At 36.7% G+C, this 12,235-nt stretch overlaps 1 protein-coding gene across 2 annotated transcripts in view; it reads right to left on the bottom strand.

The window, feature by feature from the left end:
- TENM1 (teneurin transmembrane protein 1) overlaps window positions 1–12,235 on the bottom strand; it is a 355,328-nt gene that overhangs the window by 313,129 nt on the left and 29,964 nt on the right. For both annotated transcript variants that reach the window (XM_032268248.1, XM_032268247.1), the window contains exon 2: window positions 10,943–11,181. In XM_032268248.1, the coding sequence (XP_032124139.1) occupies window positions 10,943–11,181 (239 nt within the window). The remainder of the gene's footprint in view (window positions 1–10,942; window positions 11,182–12,235) is intronic.

Raw genomic sequence — 12,235 nt, forward strand, 5'->3', positions numbered from 1 at the left:
TAACTAGTGCTATCTCTGCAACATCCTATGAGATAATATTGGAGCATGTGCTATTATAGCCTGAAGTAGCATTGAATATGTCCAGTCCTTTACCTTTTCCCACTGGTATAAGAACTTTCACCTCCCAAAAGCCAAACAGTTCAACTAAGTTCAAAAGTCATCTGATTCTTCAAGTACTTATGGACTGAGTGAGGCTAGATTTACTGCCACAATCAGACATTTAAAAAAGAAAAACTTCTTGACTCTCTTCTAGGTGGTACAAAAACCAGTGAGCTATTTGTTAGCTTCAGAGGATTAGGGTTCAATAGGTTTCCATGTCTGGAGTTAGCACATGATCTTTAACAAAACCACTACATTTCAAAAATTTCTTCTTTCTTTCATAGCACAATATACTTGTCCCTAGTTTCTTGACAGCTGGTCTCTTTCTCTCTCTCTCTCTCTCTCTCTCTTATGCATTGTACAATTAGTATTAGCTTGGCTGCTTGTTATGAGTAAAATCCAAAATCTTTTTCTCTGCTCTCTTTATTTATATTACTTTCATGTAACTCCATAATTTTATTAGTTAAATCTGTAAAATATTTGTGGATATGATATATACAAAAGAATGTTATTGTTATTTTCCATATTTAATAGCTATGTTTAATAAAACTAAAGTTCAAAATCAAAGGGAATGCAGATCCTTACTTAAGTGAACAAAAGATAAAATTGAATCAAGAATGTTGAATAATGGGGCTATTTGAGTTAATGAAACATATGACTACCAAAGAGCAAAGTCTGCTTGGTCCGTGTAGCACAGAATGGTTGCAATCAAAAATCACATTTCTATTCAATTTTGGCCAGAGCCATAGCTAGTTTATCTGAGAGCTCAACCACCTCCTCTGGTATTCTATGTATATATGCTAGCCTATAGTTTCCTGATTATTTGATCAGGAAAACTCCTTTAATATGAATGAAATGAAATAGAAGCAATAGTTATCTTCAAAGTACCAGATCGTATGTCTTTTCTTCCTGTTAAGAATTTCTCATTGTCTAATGACCAGTGATGATGAGCATTTTTTCATATGTTTGCTGGCTCATCATCACTGGTCATTAGAAAAATGAAAATCAAAACCACATTGAGATACCATCTCACGCCAGTTAGAATGGCAATCGTTAAAAAATCTGGAGATAGCAGATGCTGGAGAGGATGTGGAAAAATAGGAACACTCTTACATAGTTGGTGGGAGTGTAAATTAGTTCAACCATTGTGGAAGACAGTGTGGCAATTTCTCAAGGATCTAGAAATAGAAATTCCATTTGACCCAGCAATCCTATTACTGGGTATATACCCAAAGAACTGTAAATTGTTCTACTATAAAGACACATGCACACGTATGTTCACTGCAGCCCTGTATACAATAGCAAAGACCTGGAACCAACCCAAATGGCCATGAATGATAGACTGGACAAAGAAAATGTGGTACATATACACCATGGAATACTACGCAGCCATAAAAAACGATGAGTTTGTGTCCTTTGTAGGGACTTGGATGAATCTGGAAACTATCATTTTCAGCAAACTGACACAAGAACAGAAAACCAAACACCACATATTCTCACCCATAGGTGGGTGTTGAACAATGAGAACGTGTGGACTCAGGGAGAGGAGCATCACACACTGGGGGCAGTTGGCTGGGGTAGGGGAGAGACAGAGGGGGAGGGGGAGGGAGGGGAGGGTGGGGAGGGATAACATGGGGAGAAATGCCAGATATAGTATGCACCTAAAGTAAAATAAATAAATTAATTAAAAAAAAAGAATTTCCTGTTGTCACATTCAACCCAATAATCAGACATTTGTCAGGCCCTTTCTTAGAAACTCTTGATGTAAGCAATTACTCTGGAAGTTTACCATAACATGCTACATAAGGTCTATGTTAATTAGACTGGCAACACTTTGATGAGGTTTTGACCAGTAGAAAATTACAGTGGGTCATCTTGGATCCTCTTGTTTATTTATGTCCCATAGAGAGGAGTAGGAGCCACAAGGAGGATGTTCCTGAGAAGTTACACTGTAATCTGAAATTCCACGTGGGTCTTCCCTGCATGGAGGATCCGATATAAAGTAGTGCTCTTATTTAAATGCTATCTGTACTTTGGTGTAATTTGTTGATGGGCTTAGGAGTCTACCTAGGAAAGACTACCTTGTGGGATCATACATAGACAAGAATCTAGCTGTCCGGAGCTCCTCATCCCTGTTCCTTAACTAGGTCCAAAATATATAAAAGAATCACACTTTTCTGCTCTGAGTCTGAAATCTAAAATTCTGGCATACTACTCTCTGTCCATCTTTTCTTGACCTTTCTGCTCGCTCACAGCATAACTCCCTTATAATACGAAGATCTCTAGACACTTGAGCCCATCTCTTGTTTCCCATGTCATCAGCTTCCTCACTCTATTATTCTTCCCTCCTAAATTTTATTCTTTGGCTAATCACTTCAAAAACTTTATCATCAGCAACTATATTTCCTTATCCTTTTTGTCTCCTTGATGAACTTGCCTTAGGAGTCTTCACCTTGATGCAAACAATAAATAGTCCTTATTTCACTTAATTACTCTTCTTGAAACACTATGTACTCGGTTTCTTTACCTCAGCCCTTTGCAAATGTTTTAGTCTCAGCATTTCTTTATTGCCCTTAAAAATTACTGAAGATGCCAAAGAGCTTTTGGTGACATGAGTTATATCTATATTGGAAATTAAAATGAGGCCAAGTGTGGTGGCTCACATCTATAATTCCAGCACTTTAGGAGGCCGAGGCGGGTGAATCAGGAGGTCAGGAGATTGAGACTATCGTGGCGAACATGGTGAAACCCCGTATCTACTAAAAATATAAAAATTTAGCCGTGCATGGTGGCACGGACCTGTAGTTCCAGCTACTGGGGAGGCTGAGGCAGGAGAATCGCTTGAACCCAGGAGGCAGAGGTTGCAGTTAGCTGAAGTTGTGCCATTGCACTCTAGCCTGGGGGTGACAGAGAGAGATTCCATCTCCAAAAAAAGAAATTAAAATGGATAAAAATTTTAAGTATTTGTTAATGTATTGAATAATACAAATATATCATTATGTTTTAACATAAAGGACACATTTTATAATAAATAATTATAGAGCATTTTGCAAAACCCAAAAAATTAGTGAGAAGAGTGGCATTGTTTTACATTTTTGAAGATCTCTTTAATGTTTGGCTTAATGAAAAACAGGTGGATTCTTGTAGTTACTTTTGCATGCAAACTCTATGATATCACGTGTCATGTGGTCTCTGAAAAACTACATTGTACACTCCTAGAATTATAATGAAAGAGATAAATAACACTTTTACGGTATTATGAAAATAGTTTTACTTTATAGATGCTTTGACAGGTCTTGGAATTCCTAGTGATTGCTAGAACACACATTGAAAACCACTATTTTATCTTCACTGTCAAATGTTTTCTTCCAATTTTTCTAGTTGTTTCTTCTTAGTCTGCTTAGCAGAGTCCTTTTCCTTGGGTTTCTTGAATATCAGTATTCCCCAGAGTTCCAGTCTTCATGCTCCTTTTTCCTTCCTACTCCCACAATTTTGGTGTCCTCAAAAGTAGTTACCTCCAATGTTTCAGCACCAAATATTTAATAATGTTCTAGGTGTCTCTACCTGTATGTCCATTTTCACCCTTACGCCTCTTTCTTCCATTTTCTATCTATCTTGACTAACAGCATCACCATCTACCCAGTCCCTAAGCCAGACGACAACCTTCTCTCTCCTGATACCTCTAATTAGTCACTAAGTCAAGTGAGTTTTATCTTAACTATTTCTCCACTCTATCTCCTCCTTCTCCATTCCCGGAAGTTTATGCTCTCACTATCACTTATCTGTATTTCTGTTATAGTCTTCTAATTTATCTCCATGTTTTCAATTTTAAAAACCCCATCATCCTGCCTGCCAAACCCAACTTCAATAATGCCATTGGGGTGATTTTTCTAAATGTAAATCTGAGCAAATAATTTTCTTGCCCTAATGAAAAACCACAAAAACTCTCCATTTGTTCTTGAAATAAATTTCAAGGTCCTTACCATGGCTTAAAATGCCTTCCATAATCAGTTCCTGCCTACCGTCTTTATTTCCTGCCACCCTTCTGCATCTTTCCTTTTTTGCTTTCTCAGCTATTGCAATATATTTGTATTTATTAAAACATATTATGCTTTTAACCTCTCTGTGAAGCAAATATTGCTGAACCCTAAATGGATAAGCCCCCCCGGGAAGATGCCACCTGTTAGTGTTGACTATGATAAATCAGATATTTTGTTGGTGATGCTGGCCCTCCCCACTCTGGCTGTTCTATATAAAAATTTAGTCATATTTTTGAAGTTTAAAATGGGTTAACCTGCCATCTGTTTAAAAGCCATTGCTCTAATTTAGTTTATTCTTATTCACTTCAGAGTAAGTATAGCTTAACAACTTATGCAATGTGGGTCTAAAATATTCACGTCTATGTATGTACTATATATACAATTTGGGTGGAGAGAAACTGAGTTAAACAGGAGCTAAATTTCTTCTTTATGCAATAGAATTCAAATTATTTACTGTGAAGTCATAGATTTCTTGATTTTTTTTCTGAGTTTGCATGATTGATTCTTCATGTTCTAAAATGTCTTAAGCATGCAAAGCTCCAAAATTACTAATCTCCTGTCCAGTCCCCCTTTATTATGCCTTCCGGTAGATCTTTATCTATTTCGCAGAGTCTCATTTTAATTTCTGTACCCAGCCTAAGAAAGTGCTGTATGAAATGTACTTAGTAGGGTGATCGCCTCTCCTTAAGACATATCTTGATGCAAGACATATATTTAGTATCTACTACTTGTTCACCCAAGAAAGTATTCTCTTACTCTGTGTCTTAAACACACAACATTCTGGAGTTCTAAGAAAATAAAAAAAGTACATTATTTGCCTTTCACCAAGATGCTTTTAGTCTGAGCAACAGGAGCTAACTGATTCTAGAAATTAGTTGTATTTGACATGGATTCATCATGTCATTTTAGTATGTTTAATTTGGATTAGACTTTTATTTATGGCAGGCAAGTGCCACTTAACATGGTGTGGATAAAACTTATGAAATATATTATACCAAAAGGTGATGTAAGAAGAGTTTATAAATCTTTTTTAAAAAAGGTTCTGATAAATGCATGGATAGCAGATTTATAATTAGACTGAAGTTATACCACGATTTCCCAAATCTCTGCTTAGAGATATTGCTAGAAGGTTGGTAGATTTGTGAATAGGAGGAAAAGTCAATGCTAATACAGAAACTGTCAGTATTATCATGATTAGGTCTGTAAGAGTGAATTGGAAAAAGTAACAAGTATTAAGCATGACACCAAAAGGATGTGAAATGCTTTTTAGCATTTTATGCTGAGTCATTTCTTGAACGTTATAAGCTGTAATGTGTTTTAATGAAAATGTGTTTCAACCTAGATATGGCCTTCAGATAAAATTAAAAAACCATTTGAAGGGTCGAAACATCATAGAAGAGGGATATTAGTAAAATAAAGGCAAAGTGACAGCTATTTCAGATTAGGCAGAAGGAAACAACAAACTCATTAGAGGATCCTTGTGAGACAGACATTCATGCTCCGAAAAATTGTTTTAGATGACTTTGGAGAGAAGGGAAGCAAAAGCAGTTTATGCTAGGATGAATTATATCCTCATTATGCTTACCTCAGCTCAAATTAAATAATCTTCATAATAATTCTCTTCTACTACTAATAATCATTACTCTTTATTCAAGTATGCTAAGCAATGTCCTGAGTGTTTTACAAGCTTCAACTCATTTAATTACAAAGACAATCCTTAAAGAAAGTATCACCAACCTTCCCATTTTATAGATGAGGAAACTTAGTCACGGAAACATTAATAAAGTTGCTAGCACTGAGTTGGGCTTTTGGCAACTACTATATGGGGGGCATTTTACATATACAGATTTAATGAGGAAAAACACCATTTCTATTCCCTCAGTTAACAAACAAACAAACAAAAAACTAAGTTCCTGAATTTTCCAAAGTCAGAATATGCCACATTTTACTTTATTTCTTCCCTGTATAGTGAGGTATTTGCACTTTCTTTTTGAGGTGGGCAAAATGAGTGTTTGAACACATGCCACTCCTTTCATTCTGCCATTTTCAGCACTTGTACTCCACTGTAATAAACCCCCAAAATAGAGCAGTTTGGGCCAGTGCAAAGGAGCCAAAAAAAGTACTTGAATCTATGTTATTCAATTTTGGCGTAGAGAGCAATGTGAAGTAGGCCCTTTGCCCTCTTGAATAGTTTCATCTCTAACCTTTGGATCAGAGAACTGGGTACAAAACTCTATTTCTTCTAGTTCTGTATTGTTAATATCCATTGTGATCAGCTTTCTACATGAACGCTATATAGTATGTCATGGCAAGATTTATGGACTGAAATGATTTCATCTGCACAGTTGGAATACTACCTGTATCCCCTGAAGGTGGTATGGATTGCTACTAATTTCATGGCAAAGGAAAAGGATCATCCATGTCATTAACTAATGATATCCGGTATGAGAGCCAGAATCCCCTACTCTTCATCTCATTCAATGCAACAGTGCACTTAACCCCAGGCACAATGTATTCATGTGAGTTTCTATGCATGTGAGTTTCTGTTGCCTCTTACACAATCTGCTGACTGTGAAGAAACTTGATCAAAACATTAAAGATTGCCAGAGAAGCTGTGTTTGTGCCCTTCACAACCACTGATGAAGTACCTTAACCTCGCCTTCTCTTGACACCTTGCATATGGTCATCTGTCTTCCTGACTACTACTTCATATGGCTTATTTGTAAATTCAAGCAAATGTGCTTCTGACTGGCACTGATACATCACTGATGCCAAAATATCAGAGAGGATGAAGCATAAGAATGTATTTTTTGACTCAGATAGAAAATATTACAGATTTATGAGAAAGTGATGACAATAGCCATTCCACAGTATCTTCATATAATCAGTATTTTTCCATACCTCTCTTCACCAACTTTTTGAACTCAAAACTTATTCAAAGGAATGATTTTTTCCCCTCGATCCAAAAGGTATAGTGGATAGGTGTGGGGATATGACTGTTTGGCTGAACAACCCAGCTCTGGCTTTGCACATGCTGGATTTCCACTGCTTTCCAATGACCACTTACAGAGCCATAATGCACAGAACGACTATTGATGTCCCATTGATATCGATGTGATTTCCCCTAGTGGATTGAGGGCAGCACAGTATACAGCCATTAGTATCTAAAGGTTATGTATAATGGATAATAGAGGAAAATGAAATAGCAGAAAGGAATTTGCACGGGAAACAGAAGCAGCAAGTAGTTTCAGTGAAAGATTTTACTTGGGTTATACAGCAACTGTAAATGGGGATTGAAAAAAATGACGACTTACAGACTCAGCAATAGTTGAGAATGAAATGGTTTCATATTTTGAAATATAATACTTTTTTATTTCAACCACAGAAAGCCATTTAAAAATCATCTTGTATATTATAGCTCTTATGTGCCATCTTTCACCTGAATGCCTATTTATGAATTTTTACTCTATCCTCCTGAGGTGGTCACCAATATGGCACAGATGGGATAAATCAAGGGAGATTTTTACTGATTTATCCAGTCACGTAATGTCCAGTTCATGACAGAACCAAGAACAAGGTTCCAGTGTTTGCCATAAACATCTTCTCATATTGAACCCATTCAAGCTACTGTGCCAGTATTTAGCATGATATTTCTGCATCTAAAAAATCTCCCAGTAAATGATTTCAACAGATATTGCTTACCAATCAACCAATCTTGGTGGCACTCACCATAGGAATAGGTGCTTTGGTATATCTAAATTAGTTTGCAATTTAATAAGAAAAAATGTCAGTAGACTGAGAAGTGAACAAGCTATAAAGTTTACTTCAGTGCTAGAAAAGCAGCAAGGCTAGCGCTCAAGAGTCAGTCTGCTCTGGCTTATAGCTCGGCATCCTCATTCCTTAGCAAGATGTCCTCTTTTTTTTTTTTTTTTTTTGAGAAGAAGTCTTGTTCTTGTTAGCCAGGCTGGAGTGTGCAGTGGCGCAATCTCGGCTCACTGCAACCTCTGCCTCCTGAATTCAAGCGATTCTCCTGCCTCAGCCTCCTGAATACCTGGGGTTACAGGTGCTTGCCACCACGACCAGCTAATTTTTTGTGTGTGTCTATAGTAGAGACGGGGTTTCACCATGTTGGCCAGGCTGGTCTCAAACTCCTGACCTCTGGCGATCCGCCCACCTCAGCTTCCCAAAGTGCTGGGATTACAGGCATGAGCCACCGTGCCCAGTCAAGTGCCCTCTTAATCTCAAAAGTGACCTCTATGTGGCCTCTTCACTTTGCTATGCCTCAGTTTCCCCATTTATAAAATACATATAATACTGATACCTATCCTTAAGGATTATCATGAGAATTCAATGAACTAATACAAGAGCTTAGTATTATTCATTTTGTTTTCAACAAACTTTTACTGCCTGGCTTCTATATGCCAGGTACTGTTCTTAGTGCTGGGATACAGCAATAAACAAATCTGTTAATTCTGGGAACTAGTGAATTTTAATTGTGAATAATAATTATGATGGTAATACTGGTAATAGTAATAATATTTAACATTTATAGGCTACTTACTATATTTTAGGCACTACTCCATGTACTTTACTTATATTTTAACTCATTTCATTCTTATAACAATTCTATGAAATAGGTATAATTTTAAGTCTATTTTACAGATGAGGAAATGGAGACCTGAAAAGATTAAGTAACTTATCCAAGGCAACATGCCTAATGAGCGGCAGAGGTCTGGAAAATTTGTGTTAATAACTATTGCACTATGCTGTCTTACTTCCATGCCAAATTCATATGCCATTGTTTATTCTATTAAAAAAGACAGTCCTGGCTGGGCGCAGTGGCTCACACCTGTAATCCCAGCACTTTGGGAGGCCAAGGCAGCGGATCACGAGGTCAGGAGATCAAGATCATCCTGGCAAATATGGTGAAACCCTGTCTGTACCAAAATACAAAAAAATAGCCAGTGTGGTGGCGTGCACCTGTAGTCCCAGCTACTCGAGAGGCTGAGGCAGGGGAATCACTTGAACCCGGGAGGCAGAGGTTGCAGTGAGCCAAGATCATGCCACTGCACTCCAGCCTGTTGACAGAGCAAGACTCCATCTCAAAAGAAAAAAGAAAAGACAGTTCTTGAAATAATTGAAATGTTCTATTTTCACTTATGGAATGAATGATATATAACTGAATTAAACAAGTTTCAGAATATATAAGAAAATTTTGATATGGGAGTGGCCATAAAAACAAATTTAAATAGAAAATTAGTTTTGAACACAGTATAAACCTAAATAAAGAGCTTGCTATTACTTGAATTTGTTTATACCACAGGTTAGATTTTGTATCTAAAATGTTATCTCTCTATACAGTAAAAGTTAATAGAAAATAACCCATAAAAAAGAATTTCTCATAATTGAGCAAGACCATTTTAAAGGGCCTCTAATATATTTAAACTTTTTATATTATTCCTTTTTTTAAATGATATATTCAAATCATGTTTGGGTTGTAGGGCTTTCTCATTCTTCACCTCCATCCCTTCAGCAGTATTTCTCATTACATGTCACTCCAAACCAAACACACATGTTGGGTTATCCTTAAATGTCTGAGGTAAAAGACACAGTTTTGATATTGTAGAGTAATATCATTCGTTTAATAGAAGCATTGTTCAACTATATTCAGCTTGTGTGATAAAAATATAAAAGAGAGAATCATGAACATCAGCACAGGCTATGACCCTATACTGTTTACAACAGCAGTGGCCTCTCTGCAAAATATAGTTGTCTATTTACTTACCACCCACTGGTCTACGATGCCAACACAAACTCATTATGTGAACTTTTAAACTATCCTCATTTTAGATCAATGGGAATCAACCAAATGTACTTTATTACTTATAAAAAAGTCTAAGTCTCTTTTTATCTGCCGTTCAGAATCACATTCATTGTGTCTTAGAGGGCAAATCCACTTCAATTAGGAAACTGGGGTAAACCTGAAAATAATTTACTAGGGATATGCCTGGATAGAATTTGTTTTCTACCATGATATTCTATTCATTCTAGGACTAGTGCTTCCACAAAATACACATTGCTTAAGTCAGTTTACATTTTAGACTGCAGAACCACTCAAGAAAGGAAATTAATATTCTGTCACAATAAAATGCCATCCAGAAAAATCAATACAATCTGCTACCAAATGAGAGTGACTTTAATCAGGGTGACTCTGGAAAACAATATTATTTTCCCTAAAAGTGGAAAGAGCGCCTTATGATTGCTCTCTGCTTTACTTTTCAAGACATAGTAACCACAAAATTTTGCAGTCATTTACCTAGTGAAATAAGAATATGTGTTTTGGTCACAGTGTAAAAATCTGATTTCTCGGGAAGAAATTATGTACTGAATTTTCTGATAGCTTCCAAATAACTAGTGCTTTAATAAAATTGCTACCTGAAAATTCAGTAGCAGTATTATTGTTTAAATATAATTTAAGAAGCTATTGTAGATTGGTACTTATGACTTCTAATGGGAAAACCATAACAACCTTTTAATTGAAGGGAAAATGGTTAACTACAGTAATTGCGATCAATAAGACTGTGTTAGTAGTATAAATATTTCTTCTCAAAGAGCATTCCTTACTCTCCTCAGCAGTATTTAAGGTTAGGAAGTAAAAAAAAAGAAAAAAAATCAATTTGTTATAATACTAAGCCTAGGTCCCTATTTGTACACCCCAGAATTGAAAGAAAAACCCCCATTCCCACCACAAGCAAAACAAGACTGATTAAGAAGAAAACTGAGGCAGGACAATAAGGACTTACCAATCACATAGGCTAGTAACAAGGCCAATGTCACTGTGATTGCAGTGGCGCTCAGTGCTGTGCACTTCCAGTTGCAGCATCTGTAAGGTTTGTTAAAGGTAAAGGCAGGTCGGGAAAAGGTGCTTCGAGGAAGAGGCCTGGGAGGAGGTGAGTACACGGTATTGGATGTCAGAGGGTAGTTCTGACTGGCTGCACTGAAGATCGCAGAGGAACCAGATCCATGTTTGAATAGGAAATGCCTGTGAAAAGGAAACACAAGATTGAGCTATAAAAACGAAAGCCAGTAGCTACAAAAATGCAAACTCCATTAATTTCAAACAATCATTCTATAGCCAAGCTCAAGGGAACTGGGTGAGGCTCAGCAACATTTTCATATAACTAAGAGGTAATTCTAAATTGCCCTTGATGTTCTCTTTTCTTTGTCTTTTTTATTGTTGTTGTTGCTTTTGTTCATCTAGACCTTTAAGAAGAAAGAGGCCTTGTCTTCCCCGATTTGATGGCTAGTGAGTGCTAACATTCTACATGTGGTGTTACACACTACACCCTTCCCTTGCATTAAATATGATCATTAAGAGTTGATTCAAAAACAGAGATGTATCATTAGGCATTTTGATCATTAGAATGGCCTAGACACCAATATTTGATATTATCCTCACTACCAAACTTTAGAGACTAGCTTCAGTCATATTTTCATTCAATGTTTTATTATAAAAATTATCAAATATAAAGCCAAGTTTAAAGGATTTTATAATAAACACCCATATATTCACTAACCAGATTCCACAGTTAGCATTTTACTATACTCAATTTATCATGTACTTATTCATTTCTCTATTCTTCTCTCCATGTGTCAGTTTTTTTTGTTTTTTGTTTTTTTGAGATAGAATCTCGCTCTGTCACCTGGCTGGATGAAGTGCAGTGGCGCAATCTCGGCTCACTGCAACCTCTGCCTTCCAGGTTCAAGCGATTCTCCTGCCTCAGCCTCCCTAGTAGCTGGGACTACAGGCAGGCACCACCATGCCCAGCTAATTTTTGTATTTTTAGTAGAGACAGGGTTTCACCATGTTGGCCAGGATGGTCTCGATCTTCTGACACCATGATCCACCCATCTTGGCCTCCCAAAGTGTTGGGATTACAGGCATGAGCCACCACACGCGGCCAGTTTAAAGTGTTTGAGTATTTTGAAGCATGTTGCATACATCAGTACACTTCCCTTCATATATTTTAACTCGCACATTATCTAGTTTGATATTTTTTTTTTACAAATTTTAATGTAAAATTGATGCACAAAAA

The sequence above is a fragment of the Sapajus apella genome, unplaced genomic scaffold, assembly GCF_009761245.1.
Source record: "Sapajus apella isolate SASKATOON/1434 unplaced genomic scaffold, GSC_monkey_1.0 scaffold176, whole genome shotgun sequence".
Classification (NCBI taxonomy): Eukaryota; Metazoa; Chordata; class Mammalia; order Primates; family Cebidae; genus Sapajus; species Sapajus apella.